Below are 26,328 nucleotides of genomic sequence, written 5' to 3' on the forward strand. Positions count from 1 at the left end.
GAAGCTTGCTCTTTTCTGATGAGAGACAGAAAGGGAATAAATATGGACAGGAGAGGAGGTAGGAAGGTACTGGGAGAGGTAGAGGGAGGGGAACTGTAATCAAGATGTATTATGTGAGCAAAGAATCTATTTTCAATAAAAGAAAAAAAACCCTACTGTTCCAAGAAATGAGTGTGGCATTTAACAGGTTGACTCACTGTACAGTAATTTCCAGTAAGTTCCTTTCTATTCCATCTTCCCACCATAATAACAACAGCTGTCTGCTTTTAAAGACCAAAGCACTGAATCTAATGTGAAGGGTAAGTTGAGTCTGATGACATCCTTTAGACTAGGTGGTGGGCTTCTTTTTGCCAAAGCATTGCATTAGCACTATAAAATTAGGAGCTGCTAGATACTGTTGTTAAGTGGCTAATTAGACCAAGCATATGTAAATATTTTTACCATTTCTGTGCAAACTATTAGGCTTAATTCATTGCTGTGGCTCTATTCCAACTGTAGAATTACGTTCTGTTATCCTGAATGCTGTCCCTAGCCACTGTGGGAAGACTCATGTTTCATATCTCCTTTAGTGTTGGGATGATGTTTATGGAGCCAGTGAATGACAGCCTTGGATTATAACTTTGGATGGCATCTATCTTCCCTCAATATAAAGATTATTGTAGAAACCAGAACATACTGTTTCTGTGTGAATACGTACTTTATAATACACATGCTTTGTTTGAAACAATTTAACTTCATGCCTTAACTTTTGGGGAAGTGAGCAGGTGTTTGGTGGTTTTTTTTGTAGTGGAGGCAGAATAGAGAAGTGTTTTTTTTTTAATTGCTTGATTAGTTTTATTATAGTTTTCTAGGTTCTGGATATAGTTGGTATATTTGACTGCCACGTGTGTAATGTGGGGTTGGACTTGTGCCTTGGAGTGGTCTGTCACTTTTCCCTCAAACATGAGTCCACATAAGAACCCAGAATAGATAAGCTGAAACAACATAGAAACCACAGCAGACATGCTATGTGAAGCTCCATCTATGAAACACCCAGAATAAACAAACTCATAGACTCAGAAGATAGATTAAGACATGCCAGGGTTTGGGCATGAATAGCAGGCGTATGGTACCTTTGAAGAGTGACGGAGTCATGATGTATGTAAGTAGATAGTGGTGTGGTTGTTCACGTAGAAGTACAACCACTGAGTTATATGCTGTACACTGCCCAGAGGTGGGAGGTAGGGGGCTTTGGAACCTTGCTCACCTGACCTTCCTCTCACCCACCCAACTCAGGGCTACAAGTTAAAAACCTCTGGACTCAAAAATGAATGCCTTCGCATAGCCAAGCATAGAGACAGGCTATGCTGAAGCGGGAGCACATTCTTCAGTCGGTATTTCTGTATATATTAACTGCCCACGCTAAGAGCAGACACAGGAGCAATGGAATCCCAGACGCTTCTTCCACGGGTCTTCCTTCTGAATTTCTGTTTTAGAAAACGTCTGCTCTTTTCCACCTTCACAAGGATGCACATGCCTACGGCATCCGCTGTCTGAGAACGATGCTGTTGTAGAAGGTGTGCGTGCCCTTTGCAGTTGATGGTGAAGTCTTTTGTTCTCCATTCCAGGCATTCCTCTATTTTCTCCCTCGACTTTATTCTGCTTGTTTCTCCTTTCTGGCTGGTACGGATTCGGATCCCACAAAGCCCTTTATTTTATACCAGCCCTTTTCCTAAAGAGTTGCCTTGAGATGCTGTCGGCATGTGTGTGTAGGTGTGTGGGAGAACATGCTGGTGTGTGTTACTCATACCAGTGCTAAGCACATGTATACATATGTGTCTGTGGAGGGCAGAGGTCAACTGTGGGGTTCATGTCCCAGGAATTATCCTCCTTATTCTCTTATTTGCTTGAAGTTCACGAACCCCAGGGATCTGCTTGTCTTTCCCTCTCCAGTTCTCACTGATATACAAGCAGTCCCCAGCCCCCAACCTGAATGTCTTTGTTTGTTTATTTACCTTCTCATGAAAAGTTTTGTACCACTGAACTTCTGCTACACGAAGGACAGACCTTCTCCATCGCACTTCAGATTGTCTGGTTTTCTTTCTGTTACTAGAAACAGGCTCAATGCTGTGAAATTGATGAGGACAAGAGGTTGTTCTTGTTGGGGATATTTGTTTTAATAAGAAGAAAAATTAATGGATTATTTTTACTCTCAATGTCTGCAGCTCATGCATACTTCTTTCTGCTTTGCAATCCCAGAGTAGATTTAATAATAAAAAACCTCTCTAATTGTTTAATAGAAGCAAAGTATTTATGTACAAAAAAGCAACTACAAAATAGAAAGCTGTGTACATATATACAGATGTGTGTGTGTGTATATGTGTGTGTGTGTGTGTGTGTGTGTGTGTGTGTGAGAGAGAGAGAGAGAGAGAGAGAGAGAGAGAGAGAGAGAGAGAGAGAGAGTACAACTTGTTTGTGTAAAAATTTGTTTTTATAAAGTTCCATGCCTAGCTTGATAATGCAAGCCTATAACTCCAGCTACTCTGGACTATTAGGGAAGATTTCAAGTTCAAGGCCCCCCTGGACCATAGAGTGAGTTTAAGGGCAATCTGGACAACTTTGTAAGAATCTGTCTCAAAATAAAATTTAAAAAAGGACTGGGAGATGCGTGTGTGTGTGTGTGTGTGTGTGTGTGTGTGTGTGTGTGTGTGTATTGGGTTAGCGTACTTTCCTAGCCTAAGCGAGAAACTAAGTTCAATATCCAGTATCTAGTACCATAAAATAAAGAGTTTCAGTTCATAAACAAGTCTGTATGATGCTGGATCACTTGCCATTAAAGAAAAGACATAGAATAGGACTCAGATAAAAATAGTACATACACATATTCATTGCTCTGTTTGTGTTTTATAGAAAACTTCTCTGTCTCTGTATAAAGAGGGGGAATGAAGTTTATTCAGTGATAGATTTGGAAGCAAACCAGCTGATATAGGACCCAAGTATTAATTCAGCTCTCTGTTAATAATATGAATATGTAAATGCACCTTCAGGGCTAAAGCTGATGTCTGTGTTAAATATGAACACTAGAGTTGCTGATCGTATAAAATTAGGCCTAGAGGATAGTTTATGGAATAAGATAAGGGAGTGAGGTTTGAGGAGTTTAAGCATCTCTCTTGTAAATGGTTATAGAAACTAATCCTACCAGGCATGGTGGTACATGGCCTTAGTCCCAGCACTCAAGAGGCAGAGGCCGACCTGGTTTGCAGAGCAAGTTGTAGCCTATTCAGGGCTACATAATGAGACCCTGCCTCAACAAAACAAACAAACAACAAACTAAAACCCCTATTATTTTGAAGTCCTTAAGGAAATAGAAACACTGTATATCATCACCATTACATTTTAATTCAGGTAAAATAATAGTATATCTATGTGGTTGAGAAAGGAAAGAAACTTAGTTTCTTTTCCTAATAAAGTCTGGAGGAGGCTCTGTGCTTTCTTTCTCTCTCTCTCTCTTTTATCCCTTTTACTCTTTTTCAGAAAGGGTCTCATGTAGCCTAGGCTAGCCTCATATAGCCCAGGCTAGCCTAGAACTCCTAATCCTCCTGTTTCTGTCTCCCAAATCCTGGGATTATGGGCATGCACCACCAAGTCTGGTTAGAAGGATTGGTTCATTTGATTGCTTTGTTTTCATACTCAGCTCCTTTGATATTTATTTACGGCCTCCCCAGGTAGCCCCAGGTAGACTGGCCTTGAACTACAGATCCTCTTGTCTCTTTCTTGTATGTGTTATGATATCAGGCATGTACTTCCATGTCCCCTGCCAAGGCCCTTTCTTTGTTATTATTTGAACTTTCTCCCAACTAGAATGTGTGGTAGCTTGTGGGGAGCCAGCATGGGCTAAGTGCTAACCTTGGCTTCTTAAGCCTAATTAGAAGTGTTTAGTCTTGAGTACCATCACTACACTAGTAGAAGGAATTTGGTTTACTGATAGGAATCTACCAGTAAACTTTCCATAACTTCAGTTTTGGGGTCAAGTTTTAAAATATTGGACAAATAATAATGAATTACTTTTAACACAATTTTTTAAAAATTATGGAATCATCACTGAAATATATTTTTCATGAGAGTTCCAATTGCCATTTATTTTCATGATACTGTGCATTCCAAAAATATATAAATTGGTCAAAATTGTTAGCATTTAATAGCATTTAACTTACCTATGCTCAGATTTTGTTGTAGATTTTGTTAGAGCCTCTGATGTTTTAATGAGAACTGTGAATCTTTCAACCTCACAGACAACATCTGGGGAAGACGTGCGAGACTTCACGAAGGTGCTGAAGAACAAGTTCAGGTCCAAGAAATACTTTGCCAAACACCCCCGGCTTGGCTACCTGCCTGTCCAGACCGTGCTGGAAGGGGACAACTTAGAGACGTGAGTTCCATTCTAGCATTCAGTCTGCGAACACTTCTGTCTCTCTATGTTTAATGCTAACAACACAAAAGAAATTCCACAATACCAAAGAGATGTATGTCCCGGTGAAATGTTTTATTTTGAAACAGGTAAATTCATTCTCCAACAACAATTAATTTGTATTCCTTGTTTTTTAATTTTTTTTTTTCCAGACAGGGTTTCTCTGTGTAGCTTTGTACCTTTCCTGGGACTCACTTGGTAGCCCAGGCTGGCCTTGAACTCACAGAGAGTTTTTTGAATTTTTCCTTTCACACTGTCACAGCCTGTTTTTCTGAACTTGCAACTTTTTTTTTTTTTTTTTTTTTTTTTTTTAAGAAATATCTAAGTCAGATTGGGGTTTCATTTGCTCTTTCATTTGTTTCCCTTTTTTCCCTTTTAGAGGTTTCAATCTTTTTGTTATAATAACTTTTATTATTGTTTTGTGGTACAGGGATGGAACCCTGAGCCTCACACATGCCAGACAAGTGTTCTGCCTTTGAATTATAGTCCCAGCCCTATTTTACATCTTTTTAATATAAATTATCAGTAATACTTCATCTTGTACTTCAAATACACATCTATCCTGAAATCTCATTTTCTGTTTCTTCTTGGTCTTCTTAGAGATGAAAGTGGCAAAATGTAACAACTTTATTCATTGTATGAAATAGACAGAATTGCTTAAAATCTGCATTTTGAGTTGATAAGCATCTTCACAGAAGTTATGAGAGAGCAAAATCATAATGGGATCATAAAGCTGAGACAGAAAACAAAAGAATCTAGAGCCTGGAATGAGAAGGAAAAAGGCTTTAAAATGAGCCGAAAGACATGCATGGGCATTGTAAATCACTGGGCAGTTATCTGTTGAGATCAAAGTAGATGAATCGCTTTCTAAAATATCTACACCAATATTTCAACTGCAGTCTTTTTCATGTGCTTGAATGTGCTAGCAAAACCCTGTATACCTAAAATATGTGGTGAAGAGCGATTAAGGAAAATGCCCAGTGTTTACCTCTGGCCTCCACATGTATGTATGTACATGTGCACACACCCAAACGAGTACAAAAATATAAGCTTTTCTAATTGTTTCCACAACACACATTAAAACAAGTTTTATTAAATTTATTTTATTTAAGAAAGATATTTAAATATATTTACAAAAAGTATTTATCTTCTAGTCTTTTATGAATATACTTTTGTCTTCAAAGATTGTGTATTAAGAATTCTTCTTTTAGTATGCAATACTGTTTGACTTGCTGAACACTTGATAAGATTTTACTTCTGTTCGGATCACATATGATTAGCCTTTGCAGTAGCTACTTGGGGAAGATAATATTGTAGATATGCTGTCACATGGTCCTGGGATTTAGGAGGGAATATGATAGATTCATACTGAGCAATGTTGCCTTGCACTCTTTCAATGAATCATTGCCATTTATATCCATCATTCACATGAACCATAGATAGAAGGGTGTTTCATACTCCTTTTAAGCATTTTTAATAGTTTGCCCATTTTAGTGTGAATTCTAATTGGTCTTAATAATAAAATCCCACAGCCAAATATTGGGGTAAATGCTGAAAGATCAGAGAAACAAAGGAGCAGGCCACAGCTGTTTCTTACCTCACCAGCTCCTCAACTAAAAAGGAGGGTGAGCTTCTGTCTCCACCCGCCTTATAGTCCTCTCTCTGCTCAGCCATATCACTCCCTGTTTCCTCCTCTCTAGTGCTGGGATTAAAAGTGTGTGCCTCCCAAGTACTGGGATCAAAGGCATGAGATCCGAAGTGCTGGGATTAAAAGTGTGTGCTACCACTGCCTGGCCTCTCTGGTTAGCTAGTGGCTAGCTCTGCACTCTGATCTCCAGGCAAGCTTTATTTGTTAGCACATAAGCAAAATATCACCACATTCCTTCAACGTCAAAATAATCACAAGATTCAATTTGTGTATATGCATGTGTGTGCACACACACACACATGCATATACTTGTGTGCAGAGGCAAGAGGCTGTCATGGGTTGTCTTCCTCAGTTGCTGACACCTTATTCTTTGAGGCAAGGTCTTTCTCTAAATCTGGAGTTTGCTAACAGAACTAGGCAAGCTGGCCAGCAAGTCCCAGGGATCCTCCAGTCTCTGCCTCCTAAACACTGGGATTATAGGTATCCAGCTTCTGTGTAGGTTCTAGGGATTGAATTCAGGTCCTTCATGCTTGCAGAGGACATATTTTACTGACTGAGCCATCTCCATGGCTCCCAAACTGTTTTTGTTGAAGTAAAAATTATCAGGAAAAACATGCAAAATAATTTTATTCTCTGATTTTGACATACTATGCTGAAAATGCATCACCACGCTTAACATAAAATTTCCACCATTTTCCAAGAGGGATACAAGAAAAAAGGAAGGGGCATCTGATTTAAATTGGATGTCACAAGATTCCTTTTGAACAAGATTTATGAGTTACTAGATAGTGTGGGCAGGTTTTCTTCTTCAAACCCTACATAGAGCTCTGTGGATATGCTGTAGTTCATTTTTCTGCTGAGCCCTTTTCTGCTACAAGGTCACTTAATCTTCCAGTAGAACAATTTGTGTGAGTGGGTAGTTTAAAAAAATGTTTGATTTCATTTATTCTCCTACTTGTGGGAGGAGAACATTGGAGAAAAACCACTGAAGCGGGGAAGGTGTTGAAGCTGTTTATGGAGCTAGTTAGAATTTCCCTTGGCTTATTTCTCTTTCATCTTCACAAATGTAGTGGTTTATCTTCTGACCAGTAATTAGCTATGCAGGCATGCGTGACGGGACTTTACAGGAAGAAACACTGATTACTGAGAGGGGCAATTATGTCCATGCTAAGGCTTATTCAGTTCATCTTACAAATCTGTGTGCAAGAATTTTCAAAATGGAAATAAGTGAGTTAAATAAGAGCATAGTGATCATAAGAAAGTTAACAAATAAGCTAAAATAGTGGCAAAAGTAGTTTGAAAGTTCTGGGGGATTATTATTGGCTTGAGAATTTGGTTAGTTTCCCTCAAGATAGAGAGCTCTGATATTGGGTAAAGTGCCCATAGTGTACGCTATCACTCTTTGAAAATTTTACTGTGGCAAGAGTCCACTCATAGCAGATACAGTTGTGGAGATGAATGTTCAGGAGGGACGGATAGCTGTGCTAAGCCCGGCCTGAGTCATGTGCTGAGAACTTGGAGTGCACAGAAGTGGAGGAAAAGACCAAATGAGTGATTTTCAAAAGCCTGGATTGAAGCTCTATCAGGAAACCAGTATCAAGAACAAAGAGTGAGAGAGAGAGAGAAAAAAAATAACCAGATAATAAAGGGTCTTTTTATCCAACTTCTACAGAGTTTATTCTGAGAGTAGTGGAGGACTTTGAGAGTTCACAGGTAATACTAAAGAGGAAAAAGTGGTCAGTGGTTCAGGAAAGGTGATAACATAAAATTACCCTTCATAAAATGAGCCTTATTAGGAGTGAGGGGGCTCCACTACCACAGGAGTCATGGTCATGCCTTGAGGTGGTGGGGCGTTATTAGAGACAATACATCATCATATTGTAGGCGAGCATTATAGAAGCACAAAGAAAGTTGTCTTGGGGGCTAGGGAGATTTCTCAATGGTTAACAGCACCAGCTGCTCCTCCAAGGACCTGAGTTCAATCCCAGCAATGATGTCAGATGGTTCTCAACCTGTATCTCCAGCTCCAGGGAATCCAATGCCCTCTCCTAACCTCTAGAGGTACCCACACACATATGTCATGTAGATATGTGGCATATACACAGACAAATAAAAATAAGTCTTGAAACGAAAGTTACCTGAAGGTAAAAGGTAGAAGAGGTAAAGATAGCCATCATAGACAGCATGGTGGAGGCAGGAAGTGTACAGTCCAGAGAGAGAGAGAAGTTGGTGGGCTTGGCCAGAGCTCTACATGAGAAAGATAAGGAAGTCTATTTGTTTACACTTTCATGTTACATTTGAGGAGATAAGAACCAACCAGAGCCACAGGGGGCTTGTCAATTCATTGTCCCAGGGGACAAAGCAGAGGGGGTTGCCAGGTCTGGGGTCTTAAAGCATCAGGCATAATCTAACCAGTAGGACCAGTTACCAGCTTTCAGGCCAATGGATTAAAGAGACGAAAGACAAGAAGTATGAGGAGACTGATGGGAATTCAAGTCATTAAAAGGGTGGCCAAGTTCTTTAAAGTGTATGTTAGATTTTATAGACTCAACATTTACATTTTGGAGTCTGATTCTTCAAATATAGTATGCAACCCCTGCTCAGCAGCTACGTTGAAAAACAAAAAGCTCCATTATTAAGTCAGTGGCAACTCACAGACTGGTGTTTCCATTATTTTATGTATTATTTACTTACCTACATTTGGGGGCTGGGGAGGACCTCATTCAGGACCTCATGCGTGTTAGACCAGCAGTCTTGTCAAGCGAGCTCAACCCTCCTTAACCATAGGTCCTCAGTGTGAAGTACTTTGCTGTTCTTTCTTCCTACAGAACTAAATTGTGAGCATTTGTCACAATTTTTCCTCCAAACCAAAATCCTCTGAAGGGAAAGAAACCTAGCACTCGAGTTTATACCTCTGTTTCCTTTCTTTGATACTTTCCACTAAAAATGTTTGTCTTTTAAGAAACCATTCAGCCCAGCTTTCTGCTCCCGCCATTCTTAGTTTACAAATCACTTCTGTGCCAACAATTACCTTCCAAAGAATCAGTCAAGCCATTCCACGAAGCTTTGCCAAGGCCTCTTAAGAACACACACACACACACACACACACACACCAGTAGGCATTGATCTTCTATTGAAAGCTTGTATCAAATGTTGTCCTACACTTGAATTTCAGAAATGATCTCCTAAACAGTTACTGTTTCAGGAAGTGTGGTGTAGATTTGTCTGTCTCCTAACATTTAGTATCCCTATTTGGGGATACTGAGTACTACTGATGTGCTAAAGAGGTGGCATAATACTGTTGCTCCATTGCTCCTGCTTCTACTTTCTACTTTACACATACACAGTTAACTCTAATTACAGAACAGGTGTTTTGACAGACATACAGGTTGAATGCTCTTTTTTGAAAGTAGGTCTAAGGAAATTTAGCTTCCCCCAAGAAGACGACCTTCCATCTCTTTAGCCTCTGCCCCGCACATACCATCTTGTGCTTCACAGCAGGAGATAATGAGATCATTAACCATGTCTCAAGTTTGCACATATAATAGAAAAGGAAGTCTAGAAGGATTTTGCTTGAATCAGCATTCGCTTTTTCAGAAACGTTACATAATTAAGCAGAGTACTAATTTTCTTTCTGCATTCATTGGGCAATTCATCATTACCTTCCCTCAAAAGTTAGAGTTTAAACAACCTTTTTAATTGGAACGAATTGTTTTGATGGCATTTCATGGATATTTGGGGGCTTCCAGGGGATCTGGGAGACCAGGGCTGCCCACATGTTGCAGCTGGCACCACATAAGCCAGCCTCAGACCAAAGTCCAGGGTCAAGCAGAATACGTTCGCCAATCTAGTTTCCCAGAGTGAATGTCTAGGTAACACCATACTAGATGGAAGTTTGTCCTGTCTTAGAGAAGTCGCTCTTGGTGTGCTGATGATTGGACTCTGAGTAGAATATGCAGAGGCAGGAAGGTCTCACTCTTCTCAGTGTATCTCAAGTTGAGAAACTTGGTGTGCACATGACTTGAACTTTTATATTTCTGGATGAAGAAAATTCTTTTTGCTTCAATTCTGATATTGATAGTTTAATAAGTAGGTAATAAATTCACCTTTGTGATCAAGTTTCTTCCCCAAGAAAAACAAAAAATACAATTTCTAGAACATTATCTTTGAACCGCCTATAATTTGGGGCGATTTTAGCACATTCTACTGATCTTTTCAGTCTGACTGTTCTAAAATGTGATTACTGTCTTAAAATACACATGTCGTAAGAGCTGGCAAAGTTGCTTTTGATTTCCCTGGTGGTGAATATCGAGGTGGCCAAACGTGAGTGGAAGATGACTGAGAATCCCGCTCCTTCCGCTTTTGTCTGAAATCGCTCTAAATGTTTGTTCTGTGACTTTTGTCTCCCTCTCCCCTCTCTGCAGTCCTATCACACTCATCAGTATGTGGCCAGAGCACTATGAGTGAGTATTCACAGCCCCCGTGCACAGGAGGGGAGTTCCGATCGGGCGCATTGCATTTGCATGGGTCCACACTACTGTTTTTCCCTCCTGGGTGACACCGCTGGTGGTGTGTTTGCATGGCAAATCCGTTACTTAACTAACCTTTTAACCGGTAACGCCTGTCGAGACTGAGAATAAAGCCCTTGCCTTTCTTTTCTCTTCGCAGCCCCTCACACTCCCCTCAGCTGTTTCATGATGACACCCACTCAAGAATTGAGCAATACGCCACGCGGTAAGAGACCGATAGACATCCCCTGCTCTGCCCCCCAGAGTGTTTCTGCTTTTGTAGCCGTTCAATGCTGCTGACGGACCTTGTGGTGGGAGTGCTTTTGCAGAAGTCATGGTTCTACTACATGCGGAACCTGGGCCTTTATCTTTCCATGGTGGGATTTACACGTTACCAAACACCTGCTATGTATTCTATGAGGAGTAGATTTCAATAGGCTGCGATGACAGAGCTGCTGAGACCGCAAACACGGAGCAGGCAGGATCCAGATAATATAACCTAGTTTCAGTGAATGAAAGTAGTGATTGGAGCGCCTCTCCAGAGAACATGCACATATGAATTGCAATATGTAATTAAACTTACGTTAATGCCTGATTGTTAGGGTTTGTCATTAAATCCCTAAACAATGCAAAATATAGGCCTACAGGGAGTGTGCAGAACTTTTGGGAAACTGCTTAATACCAACCATTGGTGATCCTGGAAGCCAACTGTGTCCAAAATCTCTAGTTTAAGACCCATTAAAACAAATGGTAACATTTGAGCTGAATTGAGACTAAGTCACATTTTTGGAGAAAGGCACTCTTGGGCTGGTAGAGAACATGCTGTGAAAAGACAGTGGCTTGTTTCCTGAGCCACAGGAGGGAAAGGAGTTGAGAGACCATGGGATGCCAAAGCCATGGTCTAGTAACACAGAGCCAGTTGCCCAGGAGTTAGCTCGCATTCTAGATGGAGAAAAGCCATGGTGACTTCTCAGACCTGAGAGAAACATACTTAGATTTGTGTGTGAAGGACATTTCACTTCATTGGGGACCAGCTGGAGGGCCTGGGAGCTCAAGGAGAAGACCACACACTGTAGTGTAAGGTAATAGCCTACAGACCCTATGTGAGTGGTAAGCAAATGGCCCCTCACCAGGAGAGATGTTTTCCATTCAACCACTGTGCGATATCTGGACCCTTTTCTGTTTACAGAATGAATGAAGATTTAAAAATAATGGATGACCACAGCAGTGGTGGCCACATGATTTTCATCCCTTGTGTTTGTATTTTCAGACTGGCCCAGATGGAAAGGACAAATGGATCTTTTCTGACAGACAGCAGCTCTACCACAGGAAGCGTGTAAGTGCATCCTGATTGAATCTTCCCAGGAGGCTGCCTGAAAGGGTTTTGCTTCGAAAGAGTATCTTGGCGATTGGGGCCAAGGCAGGCTACAAAAATTCACACCACCTCATGCAAAAGATTTACTGGGGAGCTCTGTGGGGGGGGGGGCACACAAAAGACTGCCTCTGAACAGGATGGAAAAACAGAGGTGACCAGGTTGTGATGGCGGGCTTTATAGGGAGGATGGAGCATACACATAGGGAAAATATATCAGGGTGGGAGCATGTCACATTAGTGATGACAGGAGTGTTAGTGGTGAGTCATTGAAGGTGAGAGGAACCTGGTTCTGGAATGTGGGAAGTTCTTAGTTGACTAACACTACCTCCTTGTGTTATGGTCTCAGAAATAATCTGAGTTCATGGACCTCTGAGTTTAGATCCCAATCAAAATTGATGTGTGTTTCCAAAAAGCCTGTGCATATTTTATGCTTTTAAGTCATCTTAGTGTAAATGAAATATGTTTATTTACTTATTTGTTTGTGTCAATGAATCAGCTCACCTGCTCTAGAACAATCCGATTGCTTTACAATAATATAATATTGATATGCACTTTTGGGGATGTGTGTTACATGTTTGTATTTCTGTGGGTGTGTATACATATATATGTATATAGGTGCATATGTTTGCACATGTGTGTGGAGGCCAGGGATCAACATCAGGTGTCTTTCTCAATTGTTGTCCACTTTACGTTTTTTGAGACAGTCTCTCTCAATGAAAATGGATCTTATTTATTTGGCTAGGTTGGCTAGCCAACAAGCCCAAGGGATCTGTCTTTCTCTACTCCCCACCTCCAGGCCCCTTGATTCCCATCAGCCTTAGTGTTGCAGGTATGTGCTACCACACTTAGATTTCACACCAGTGCTGGGGATCCGAACTCACGTCCTCATGCTTCCATGGCTAGCACTTTGCCTACTGAGTCATCTCCTCAGCTCATAATATTGCTGTTGAGTGATCATTTTAAAATACACTTCCATAGAATCAACACACTTTTGCAAACTCCTCTTTTTCCTGCTCACTACCATTTTCTCCACAGTCTCTGTTCTCTTAGCAATGCTATCCACACATGCTTAGCCGTATTCTCCCTGCCGTTCATTTGAAAGTAACTCCCTTGCAAATATTTTATTTTATTAGGAAGCGAGAAAAGCCTCATTGACTTTGGAATATCTTTTTAAAATAGCTTCAAAGCCAGATATTTTATGTCTGGCTTCCTCGCTGTGCATCTTCAGCTTGGTTATGGAAGGCTCTTGGCAATTGCTTTCTCTCTGATGATCCACTATAATAGATCTTCTTTCTTGGGAACTTGTTTTGACCTTGTTTTTCACATTAGTTATGAGATGATGTGTAAGAGGCTTCTGTAGTTTCGAGTTTATATGACTTGTGAGCTCAGTATGATTAGACCACACAAGGAGGCCTAGGAGGAACAGAGAATATCTAGAACATAATACCTACATGGTTTTCACTAACAAAGACTGGAGAAAGCCAGGTAGAATACCTTAAGCCAATTGTTCTCAACCTTCCTGACGCTGTGACCCTTTAATACAGTTCCTCATGTTGTGGTGATCACCAGCTATAAAATTATTTTTGTTGCTATTTCATAACTGTAATTTTGCTAGTGTTATGAATAGTAATGTAAATGTCTGGTAAGCAGATGCTCTTAGATGACCCCTGTGAAAAGGTCATTAGACCCTCAAAGGGGTTTGATCCATATGTTGAGTACTACTGCTAAGCAAACTGATAAAGAATGTCTCCCTCATGTATATTTTAGTTTTCATTTGTCATTAAGCTTATACATGGACGCTCTTGTGAAATTTTTCAATTTTAAACATCAAAGTTTGGCATCTTAGCACTTAACCATCATACAGTCATGACTTAGGCATCACTATTCAGGTGTTTTGAACCAGAGTCCATTTCTAGCTCAAGATAACAAAGCGTTTGCTCTGTTCTTTCATATGTAACCTACCAGTAGGTATTTCATCTAAAGTAATTAAGTATCTGAAATAACTTTTAAATCAGCCTAATTCTTACCAGTGTTGAAAGTATCCGGAAATTAAATGAAAAAAAAAGTTAAGATAAAAGTCTAACTTCTAGCCGGGCGGTGGTGGCGCACGCCTTTAATCCCAGCACTTGGGAGGCAGAGCCAGGCGGATCTCTGTGAGTTCGAGGCCAGCCTGGACTACCAAGTGAGTTCCAGGAAAGGCGCAAAGCTACACAGAGAAACCCTGTCTCGAAAAACCAAAAAAAAAAAAAAAAAGTCTAACTTCTTTAACGTGTTTATTTTTGTATGTGAACAGAGTACAGGCAATGTTCAAATTGAATATACACTGTCTTCAAATTAAAATAAACACTATTTTAAATTTTATCACTAATGTTTCAGAACAGAGAAGATAACTGGATGATTAGCAGCTGAACAGATTTAATATGCTGCCATTTGAAGTGATGATTCATTCAACAGATGTTTATTTTATTCCTAGAGTATAAATGTACAGTAAAACAATAGAGCCACTTGTGAGAGGCAGTTATTTGTAGGCTATTTGGTAGAGCCCTACTCAAATTGGTGCGTCCTCACATGTATGTGCAGTTACAATTAAATTAAAATATTATTAAGAGACAGTACTCAGAACCCACTAGCCCTGTTTTTTGTTGTTATTTTGTTTTTGTTTTTTATTGTTTGTTTGTTTTCTTTTTTCCTTTTTTTTTTTTTTTTTTTTGAATAGGATTTTACTATGTGGCACATGCTGGCCTCAAATGTCCAACCTTCTACCTCACCCTATGAAGTATTCTTGATAACAGGCATGTGGCACCACCTTTACCTAATTGTACTGTCCTTTCTGCCCCGGGATTATGTTTAGTCAGGTGATATGCAGCTGTGTGTCTTCTCCAAGCGTGGTATGGAATGGTGAGCTAACAGTTGCCCACGGTGAAAGCCCTTCAGCCACAGAGCTAGGAAAGACCACGGTCAATGCTTTCTTCTGTTTGTTTGTTTATTTGTTGTACCTCCAGCCACAGCCAACATGCCTGTAGTTTCAGTTGGCTTTGATCCCTCAAATTTGATCATGGAAACAATTCCCTGTCCTCTCCCCAAGCATTCCCCTCCATGAAATCTTTCATTGTTCATTGAACTCTCTTGTATCATAGGATGCTAATTTCTTACCCTGGAATACATACCAGTTTCCCAGCTTTAGTTCCCACATACGTCCAGTCTCAAGCACTCCTTATTTTTCCCAAAGCCTGACTCTGGATGATTTAGCGAGGCATTGATTTTAAGGCTACTAAGCACCTTTGTAGGAAGAGTTGATCATACAAATGTAGGAAAAGTTGATCATAAACAACATAAGGGACAGGACTCAGGACAGCCCTAGGGACCCTTAGGCCACAGCTCCTGAGGCCTTTGCCAGGTTCTCATTCCGTCTACTTTCTGCTACTGGGTGGATCAAAGTGGGAGCTTGGCTGTGGTTTACACTGGAATTACTGTTTCTAAGTCTAAAACCCAGAAAAGACCATTGGTTTTAAAAGGTCATCAAGAGAATCACAGTTCTCTCATCATGTGATAGGTACTAATTTTGTAATGTAGATAGTATTTACCATGTGCAAAAAATGCAGTATAATTACATTCCATTTAACGATACTTCTTGGTGCAGGCCTACATTTAAAAAATACTTTCTATTTCAGTGTGGTACATACTATTGATACTTAATGACCCTAATCTGGTATATGATGTAGCATCTACATAATGAGGGTGCTTTTGGTTTTTATTATACACAATTAAAGACTAGAATGTATCTATTTTTTGAATTTAACCTTTACGACTAATAATCTATGAAAAACATTTAAGGCCCAAATTATAGGCTACACATAAATTATTTCTATTTTTTTTTATTTTTGTAGAGATGGTTTTAATTCTCTTCCAGACACCATAACAAACAATGTACTGTTAGTGGCCATGATAATTATAACAACGCGCTGTACACCATCCAGTTCAAAAAAGTGGAAAACTTACGTAAATGTTGACAACAAAATGCTTCCCAAACAGAATTTCAAGGGATTTCCCAGTGCCCAACTTTAAAAAATATTTATTACCTCTGTGTGTGTGTGTGTGTGTGTGTGTGTGTGTGTACGCGCACGCACACCATGAAAGTCAGAGGACAATTTATGGGAGTCAGTGCTCTCCTTCCACCTGCTGGGTCCTGGAGATCAAACTCAGGTCATCTGGCTTAGAGCATCCACTTTTACCTGCTGCATCGTCTGGCTGACCCTCCCTGCCAGATTTCTGTTTGATTTCTCGGTGTGGGTAGCCTAGGAGTTCTGTCAGCTCTGCAGGGAGGGTATACCCATTTTTCTGTTCTCCAGGAGATTTTATAAAGGCTCCTTTTGTTCCCCCAGGGACCTTGCATTTACTACTAACAGTGAAAAGATGATGTCATAGCCAACTCCACCTCCTATGCCATCTACCTGCTGCATTTGTTCACTCTACCTGTATTGTAAACAGCCCATCAACACCCCTGGTCAAAGGCATTTCATAGGAAGAGGGAGGTCAAGTTAGGCACTTCAGCTTAGCCAAAGTCTATGGCTTTTATTTTTTATATACGCATGTATGTATACACACATTCATATGTATGGGTGTATACAGTGAGAGTGTACAGTCAGTCTCTCTCTGGGGGGTTGGAGAAGAGAAGGGGAAGCTACATGCAGGAAGGAGGCCCAGTAAGTTACCAATAGGTCACTGGAGCTCTGTTCTGGTACTTAGGCAAGCATAATACCCAGTTTTCTCTTTGGCTTCATTGTGTCTTTGATCTCTGTGCCGGAGCACACCTTATCCAAGAGCACACTAAGTTATAGATGCAATTTCAGACCCCTGATAGTCAGAGCGAAGGTGTGAGACACCAAGGATGGATTTTGTGTCATGCACAAGAATCAGAGTGCTTGCCCAGGATCCGGTACGAGATACTCACCTGTACGAGAGCAGAGAGCAGAGTAATCTCAAGGCCCAGGTGAAAGAGTGAAAGATCCAGGACTTCCGGGTTCTCCTTGGCTGTTTTAGGACATGCTCTGGTCCAGGGCAGCTGAGAGATCCCTGCGGCCACACAGCTTCCACTGGAGGTTCAGCCATAGGACAGTTCCATTTTAAACTCTGGTGGCGGTATCGCTTACATCTTATTTTCCTGAGGCCTTATCCTGTATCTCCACTGCTGGTCAGAAACTATTGAAATGGGCCAGGTCCAGTGTGTCAGAGGACTCTGTAATCTCACGAGCCAGGAGATGTGGCAGTCACACCTTCCTGAGGACATCCAACTAGATCTGCCTGGAAAAGAAAGAAAAGATATTTCCGGCAGACTTGGCTTTGTCTTCTTGGTCTGTCTACCCTACTGCTGATGTATCTACTTCAGTAACAGATCCTTAGATGAGGAACCTCACTGAATTAAATGCAATTAATGATTTAGTGCAGGATATTGGTCCTAAAAATTATTTGTGATTGTACCAGGTAAAATATCTATTGCTATTTTTATAAATATGTACAATTGTGTCTATGCTGTTAGTTAAATAAAAATGTAAATTAAAAATTCTTTGGATTATCAAACATGGCAAAATTGGTCACAACCAAATCTAAAGATCGGTTGTTCTTGGCTCAGTGATCTTTTAATCTACTGTTTTGGTAGTCATTGAGTGATATGTTTGCCTGTAACATCTTAAACTTTTATATTAACTGCTTCTAGGCATTCCAACTTTTGGACATTGTAACATTATGTTGTTATCTACAAATATGTTAGACCACATCCCAAGCTAATTCTGGGCTGCATGCAGCCTGTGGCCATAAGGTGGGAAACATCCAGTTAAGCCTATTTATAGCAACGTATTACTCTTATTTAGAGGAACTTCTGTGCCTTATTTTATTTTCTCTGTAGAGTGGAATGACTCTTTGGGGATTGTGAGAATCACAGATTATGACACTCATGTTTTGAGATGTTGAGTTTATCATACACAAGCCCTGAATATTCAGCCTGAGTTTTCTTTTTTTTTTTTTCTTTTGTTTTTCCAGACAGGGTTTCTCTGTGTAGTTTGGAGCCTGTTCTAGAGCTCGCTCTATAGATCAGGCTGGTCTTAAGTAGAGATCTGCCTGGCTCTGCCTCCCGAGTGCAGGATTAAATGTGTGCGCCACTACCGCCCAGCCAGCCTGAGTTTTCAAAGGACTGTCATGGAGATACAGTCAAGGCAGCCTGGTCCAGCCACCAGTCCCAGCATCACTGTTGTTACTTCTTGTGTGCTCAGAGACCTCACCACCCAGGTGTGAGCCGCTATCTTCTTTGTCTCGCTAGGGAGGACGAGCATGCCCTCATCCAGCAGTACTGCCAGACACTGGGTGGGGAGTCTCCCGTGAGCCAGCCACAGAGTCCAGCTCAGATCTTGAAGTCCGTGGAGAGGGAAGAGCGCGGGGAACTGGAGCGGATCATTGCTGACTTGGAGGAAGAACAAAGGTGTGCTAGACCCAGCCAAAGAAAATACAAGGCTCTCTCTCTCTCCTGGGAAGGCCAACAGCCCCTCCCCGCCCTCTTTTTAGAGCTGTGACAAAGACATCACAATGAGGTCGAGGTTTGGGAGGATATTAGCTGGCTGGGGTGTGAGTGGAGCCTGCTGTAGCTGAGTTGTGTTGATGGAGCCCGGAAGCACTCCTTCTTGAAAGCCATTTTCTTCCTCCTCCCTCTTCCTGTTAGTGAATGTTTCTCCATAGGACAAAGTTAAGCAGTACAAGCTAAATTTGGAGTTCCTAGACAGCTTGGGAGAGAAGAGGATGGACCTCCTAATAGTTCTGTTGTTTTGTTTTGTTTTTCCTTTTCTGGATTAGGAATCTGCAGGTGGAGTACGAGCAACTGAAGGAACAGCACCTGAGAAGGGGGCTCCCTGTGGGCTCACCTCCAGAGTCCATCGTATCGCCTCATCACACATCCGAGGACTCAGAACTTATTGCGGAGGCTAAACTCCTTCGGCAGCACAAAGGGCGGCTGGAAGCGAGGATGCAGATTTTGGAAGATCACAATAAACAGCTGGAGTCTCAGCTGCACCGCCTCAGACAGCTTCTGGAGCAGGTAGGGATGTGGAGTCCTGTGCCTCTACATGGAACCTCCCAGAAGCCCGGGTCTGGCCATGGTAGCTGTTAGGACATCCACCTTCAATTCTTCACTGCCACGGTTAGTTCAGTGTTTACTGGCTCAGAAATCCCTGTTCATGTGTACAAATGTAATCTTCACCAATACAAACATGTGTTTTCTCATCTGACTGTAGAATTTCTTCTTCTTTTGTGCTGAAATCTCAGCTTGGAATATTTTAATTTAAAAGAAAAATCTTGCGGTACACATGAGCCTGCATACGGAAAGCGTCCATGGAGATTGGGGACAGCAAATGACCTCAAATCTTCCATCTAACTCTTTCTTCCAGTGAACTCACCAGGAGTGAGCGAGCAGATGCCTCAAAAATCACCCAAGGAACATATGGCTATGAATTTGCTTTTGTCATTTCCTCACACCAGGGGGCGGGGGTGGGGAGGGGGGGTGGGGGGAGGTTCCATAGCGGTGGTTTGCAAACTTTTTTGACAATAAGAAGCACAATTTATGTTGAGAGGAAAACGTATTTATGGTGAATCCAAAATAATGCACGCCTTTTACAGCGATGGCACCTCTTACCCTGGGTTCCCTGTTTTTCCTTCTCTCTTTCCTTTTCCCTTCCCCTGCTTTTTCCTTCCCTCTCTTCCCTCCCCCCTCACTTCCTTTTCTCTTGCTTTTATTTCTTGATATTGATCAGAAGCGGATACACTCCTTTTACAGTTCAGCACGGACTAATAACTTACAGTTGTGAAAAACCGCTGTTCTTTGGTTTACAAAAGAGGAGTAGGGTGCGGCTTCTGCCTGTCTGCTCCTAGCAGCCGTGTGAGAGAAGACAGTGTAGCGGGAGACATGGCATGCTGCAGGGGGTCCATGGCTTGACTGACTTAACATGAGGAGGAGAGTCAGCTCACAGAACTAGCAGTGAGGAAGGCTCTGCCGTAGATGCCTGTAGGGCCGAATCCCCGCAAAGGATTTCTTGATGGGCACCAGCATCGTATCACAGTTACCTTTTCCTCCAGCCTGTGTGCTGTAGCATCCGGCGACATCCTAACGGAGATGCCTTTTTTTTTTTTTTTTTTTTTTTCCCACCAATGATGTATTGCATCAAAGCAAAACCAACCTTTCTCCAGGGGATTGGCTTACGTTTGAGAAAGCCATCTTGACATAGCTGCCATCGGGGTCTTTTTTATCCTGTCAGGAGTCTTGACAGCGTTATAATTTGTGCATTACCTACATCGTGAGCAGTAGACCTCTCTCCTTCCTTTATCCATTTGCTCTTCTCTCTGCCTGTCATTGTAGAGTTTCATTGACGTGGCTGTGGGAGTCATTTACCTAAAAGCCTGGAAATTCTGTATATTGAGAAAAATAGTGGTTTCCTAAGTGAATCCAGACTTGGCTTTCTGTCAAGATCTCGGATTGTCAGCTTGAGCCTAACCTCAATGTCACATACACTGGGGGCGGGGAGGACATGTAGAGTGAGTTTGAACTTCCTGAGCAGTGCTTAAATAGAGGATAAGTTTCCTTGTGTGAGCTCTAAGAACAGTCGTTCTCAACTTGTGGGTCATGACCCCCCTGTGTGTGTGTGGCGGCAGGGAGGGGTTCGAGTGATCCTTTCATGGGGGTTGCATATAAGATATCGTCTATATCAAATATTTACATTATGATTCATAACAGTAGCAAAATTACAGTTATGAAGTAGCAGCAAAAATAATTTTAGGGTTTGGGGTCAGCATGACCCGAGGAACTGTATTAAAGGGCCGTAGCATTAGGAAGGTTGAGAACCACTGGCTTAGAGCATCAAATGTTAATGTACACACCTTAGTGTCCACCTGGAACCATCCCAGAAGCTTGCTTGCAGCCTTTGCTCAGCTGCAGCTTGATGATGCTCTTAGGAAGCAAGAAAAGGCTCCTGGGCTCATTCTAACCTTACCCCACTCCCTCCATCCTATTAGACCCAGGGCCTAATGGCTCACGTGCTTCCAGACTTACGCAGTAATGCTTTTGGAACTAGCAGATATCCAAGTGCCTCAGACCATCCCAGTCTGTGATGCTCTTATCTCTTTGTAACGATTTAGCATAAGTGCCAGAAGTAGATGGTAAATTTAACTTAATACGAATAGGGGAAACTACCAGACTCCAACTAATAGAGATTTAATGGAGAATCTGCATTAAAAAGTAACTTCTACATCCCCATACTCTAGATCCGACTTCCAATTTAACCATGTACTTACCAGCACACCCATCACCAGTTCAAAGATATGCACAGCAGCTATTATGAAGGGTTTGCCCTGCATCAGGCTGGGAAAATGGCTTTAGAAAGACTCATTCATCATTCTCCTGACAAAATTCTATGACATGGCTGTGGCCGGTTGGTAAAGCTTTTAGCACAGCTTCCTCTTGACTCTTGAGTGCACACCAAGTTAACACTGAAACAGTTCATACACACAAAACCTGTGACACAGAAGGTTCTGTGGTTTGCCTCGAACTATACCGCTCCTGAGCAGCACAGCTGGAATCCGGTTTCAACCTGCTGAATACAAAACCACTCTGATAACTACTCTCTCGACATCACCTCGGAAGGGAGCAATTTTGAAAGTTAGAACGTTTGCCATGTTAGAATCCCAGTGCTAGTTTCCAAAAAGATAACCCCGACCCACTTCTAAGTTCACTAGGTTGATATAAAAATAATGCAGAATTTGAAAGATAGAGATAGCAGAAATAAATCCTGCAGCTTAACCCAGTGAGTCCTTCAGAGGACAAAGATGGTAGAAAGAGCGTGTGGTACTCATGCTCCCACGCAGCCAGTGCTGAAATGCATCTGAAGGCACCCAAAGGCAAGCGCTTCTTTAGGCTCTTCTGCCCATGGTGGGGGCGGGGAGGAAGCCCCATTCCTTCTAGGTTCCATGAATCTTTCTTCCTCTAACTTCCCATGTGGTTTCAGCCTGACTCCGACTCCCGCATCAACGGTGTCTCCCCTTGGGCTTCGCCTCAGCATTCTGCATTGAGCTACTCCCTGGACCCCGACCCGGGCCCACAGTTCCACCAGGCAGGTGGGTGTCTCCGAAGCAAAGCCATTGCATACAGTCTGCTTGGGATTCAGCTCTCTTTTCTGTTTTGCAGTTTGTCAGCATTCTTACATCTGGGTGCTTTAAGCATAAAACATTATTCTCTCTAGTCTTCAGTGAATGCAGAGCCATTTGAATAATATCAAAAAACACTTTAGTTACGAGGTGCTTGTTTGTAAAATGTGTAGGAGTAGATTCAATTTTGGTGAATGATGACAAGTGCTCTTTTCATTTGAAATAAGCAAGAAATTAATGTTTTCTGCTTTGAGAATAGTCTGTGATGTGTGTGTGTGTGTGTGTGTGTGTGTGTGTGTGTGTGTGTGTATACTATATGTACATGTATGTGTGAAGGTGCTCCCAGAGGCCAGAGGAGGACATCAGTGTCCAGCTCTCAGTCTCCACTTTATTCTTTGAGACAGGGTCTCTCACTAAACCTAGAGCTAGGGTGACCAGCAAGCCCCAGCAATCTCTCTGTCTCAGCTCACCTCACCCCCTCATCACTAGGGGTTACAAGCACACATGATCACAGACAGCTTTTGAGGTGGACTCTGGAATCCAAACTCAGATCTTCATGCCCATGCAACAAGCAGTCTTCCCTTCTGAGCCATCTCTTCAGTCCCTGGGAACGATCATTTACAATATATTATTTCTCTACAATCTTTACAGTTGTGTACGTTCCAAAGCTAAGGCTGAAGAATATCACCAAACCTGGTTTTCTCTACTTTATCCCTCCCCGTCTCAGTGGGCCTGGCTCTGCTCGCCCGCTAAGGCAGAAGTACCACCAACACCATCAGCCACAACGGGCACCTCTCCCTGACAATTATGGGGTTAAGAACGCTATTGTGGTTTCAGTCCTAGAATAAAATACATATCAAAGCACAAAGAACTATAGAACATAGATATCTTTTACATCAAAATAAAATAGCCTATGATAAAGGCTCCCAAATAAAAGTGAAAGAAGAAAGAAATTGGTAGAATATTTTTATGTGCAAAGTAATGGATTTTCAACTAACACATTGGCATCAAATCCACTGTTCCTTATTTTGCAGTTTTATACTTTCTCTCAGTATATAAATTTGTTCACACACACATAGAATACATTTTTAACTATATAAAAGTCTATTGCTGAGGCTGAGGATATATACCTCAATGGTAGAGTACCTCCTAGCTTTTACAAAGACCTGGGTACAGTCCCCTGTGTGTCTCTCTATGCTATATGTGTATATGTGTTATATTACACATGTCCAGTGAATACAAATGTCTCTCCTGATTCCCTCTAAAATTGTTCTTTTCAATGAGAATTCATATCCCATTAATATTTTGAGGGCTGGTTGCAGTATTATTACCTGCACGGGGTTCTTTGGTAGAAGGATGTGCAATAATTTCAAGCTCCCTGCTTTTTCTATCTTTTGTCACAGCATCTGAGGACCTGCTGGCCCCGCCTCATGACACCAGCACAGACCTCACAGAGGTGATGGAGCAGATCAACAGCACGTTTCCCTCTTGCAGCCGTGAGTAGGAATGACTGTGACACCGCCACCGCAGGGTGTCTGTCCTGTGTCCTTTCTCTTTCTCCGTACATAACCCTCTGTCTTCTTTGGTATGATAACAAAAGCCAGTGGTAAGAGCAAGATAGCAGGATGTGCTGCAATGATACAGGTACATACAATGACAAAGAAAATGGAGCCCCACAGTGACACCAGACAGATCATGAGATGCAATGACAGTATGATCTTGCTCTTGGAGATTTTCCCACATGGCTTGTAAGTGACTAAATAAAGTCCAATAGAACAATGCCTGCTTTTAGGACAAAACTTCCCATAAGTACAGGCTATAAGAAACTTGTGTAACTTCAAAGAAGAACACTGAATGGCGTGCCAAAGTAGGATGAAAATAGCCTTTCTAAGGTAACTCCCTAACTTCTCTGAGACATATCGTCAGATGTCTTCATAGTCAGGCTCAGAAAGAAATTATTTCTGGCATCCCCTCCCCTTTGGAAGTGTGATTTTTTTTTTTCCAGAAAATAAAGTAATCGTCATGTAAAAGCCAAGCAATTCACAGGGTCACAGATTATGAGTCTGAATTCTCCATATGAACAGTCAAGAACCAGAAAGTCGCCCAATGAGAGCACTCCAAATCCCAGGGGAAATTACATAATGATTTTAATCAATTGAGGTTTTTAAGTGGTTTCTCTCTGGCCTCTTGCCACCTTGTAGACTCTGCTGGGCTATCACCTTAGAGACCTCCATGGTCTCTCAGTTAAGCAATGATCTGCTTGTGTCCATAGCCACACCACTTTAATGTTTCAAATACTTTTAAATATCATTAATGTGTCATTTATAATTCAGGGGTGAATCCTCTCAAACTAATGTTAAAGACAGCCAGTCAGTAAACTAAGATTTTTGTATAAATCTCAGGCTTTCATTTCACTGTTTATTTCAGCTCCATAGAAAATTCCATCCTAAGTGAGAAAAAAAAAATCAGTTGTTGGTACTATAGATGAACATGTTAAATTTATTATATTAATTGTAGTTCAAGGTTGAATTTCATTTGAGAGGTTTTTATTATCATTCAATGTCTAGAAAAAAACTACCATTTTTTATGAGTTAGAGTTTCAAAATTAAAATTTCTAAAAATGATTACCTTTTCGCTCTGCTTCCATCTAAATGCATTCAGCATTTAAAAACCACTTCTGTAAATTGAATTCTGCTTAGAAGTTTTTTTTGAAATGTCATGCTGGACCTTTTCTATCTAAAAAATCTGTTGGCAGTGAAGTCAGAGTGGGAAATATGCTTAAATCTATGCTTTGTAATAAATACAAAAATGTATAATTTCTGTATTGAAAACGTTGTGCCACAAGTGTAGGGTTTTTATTATTCAAGTCTCTTTTTCTGAAGCACTTCTAAATCTTTCCCAAAGCATATTCTAATCTGTATATTTGATTTTAAAAATGTTCACCTATGCCTTGCTTAAGACAGACTATAATGAAAAATAAAAAAATTGTAACTGTAGAATAACATTGAGTCTTCGGAGGTAAATGTTGCTGCCTTATGCCCTGACCCCTGATGCAAATATGTAATTCCCATTGTTTGGGACAAGATGAGATGTTCACAGTGACTGGTTCCTGAGATGAGGTTTAGTCTCTATGGAGACCACACTGCAGAGGGTAAACCCTTCCCCTGCCTTGGGATCTCTTTACCTATGAAATCATCTACCTGTGACATCATCCTCAATGTTCAAAGAGTAATTTATAGAGGCTTGCAATTCTTTAAGAGGAAACGGTTGGTATTCTCCTTAAGTCTGTACATCCAACAGTGTTTATAGTGTTGAAATTGTCTGTGGATGAGCACTCTTAGTCATGTGTGTTATTGTGAAGAATTCAACTACCTCTTATGTAAGAAGTGGTACATGGTATATTTTAGAATCCTGTGGAATTTACATGCTGTTTGTTTTACTTCTGAAAATGGCACTGTTTGCTCTTTTTCATTACTTATATTCATTTTTTTTGGATGACATAAAAAATCTCCAAGATAGGGAATGCTTTCTGTTTTGTTTGAAAAAGGGCTTCATTGCCTCATTTATAAAATTGACACATATCTCATAATTCTGCCAAAAATTATTAAATCATTTCAAATCGGTACAGAATCAATTAGTGCGTGGCATAGACCTGGTACGTAATGCACACTTCCAGACCATGTAGTCAGTGTTTTGCTGGGATGATAATGTTTCTAGCTGGAGAGGTTTAATGACTGAAAATTTCCCAGTAGCACTTAAGAAGGTTTTGCAGGATTCATTAGTTTTAATGCTCCTTTGAAATTGCTCAGTTAGCAAATATTTTATTAAGGCTCTACAATTCCCAAAGCTTATTGACCACCTTTGGAAGTTTATCTAAATAAATAGGATTGGCACTCTCTCAATGCCAAAATGATCTCCTGAGTTTCTGTAACTAAGGAGAACTTTCAATTTGCTTGTAGCCGGTGTGTGATCCGCATGTTAATGTTGACTTTTGATCCTTTGTGGATTAAAAAATTTGCATGGCTACAAATGAATTTCCACTTGTGGCAATTTTGGAATTAAAATGAGAGTCTGCATTCATAAATCCTAATTGCATGAATTGCCAACTTTAGCAGATTTTTTAAAACCATGTCTGCATGGTGTTGTGTGTAAGACTTTAAAATTCTTGCATTTT

At 41.1% G+C, this 26,328-nt stretch overlaps 1 protein-coding gene across 1 annotated transcript in view; it reads left to right on the forward strand.

Moving 5' to 3' along the window:
* Positions 1–26,328, forward strand: part of Utrn (utrophin) — a 507,673-nt gene that overhangs the window by 472,941 nt on the left and 8,404 nt on the right. Inside the window, exons 66-73 of the mRNA XM_059272738.1 lie at positions 4,272–4,408; positions 10,520–10,558; positions 10,764–10,829; positions 11,874–11,939; positions 18,292–18,450; positions 18,819–19,059; positions 22,016–22,124; positions 23,558–23,650. Of these exons, the coding sequence (XP_059128721.1) occupies positions 4,272–4,408; positions 10,520–10,558; positions 10,764–10,829; positions 11,874–11,939; positions 18,292–18,450; positions 18,819–19,059; positions 22,016–22,124; positions 23,558–23,650 (910 nt within the window). The remainder of the gene's footprint in view (positions 1–4,271; positions 4,409–10,519; positions 10,559–10,763; positions 10,830–11,873; positions 11,940–18,291; positions 18,451–18,818; positions 19,060–22,015; positions 22,125–23,557; positions 23,651–26,328) is intronic.

This window comes from Peromyscus eremicus, chromosome 8b (assembly GCF_949786415.1).
Source record: "Peromyscus eremicus chromosome 8b, PerEre_H2_v1, whole genome shotgun sequence".
NCBI lineage: Eukaryota > Metazoa > Chordata > Mammalia > Rodentia > Cricetidae > Peromyscus > Peromyscus eremicus.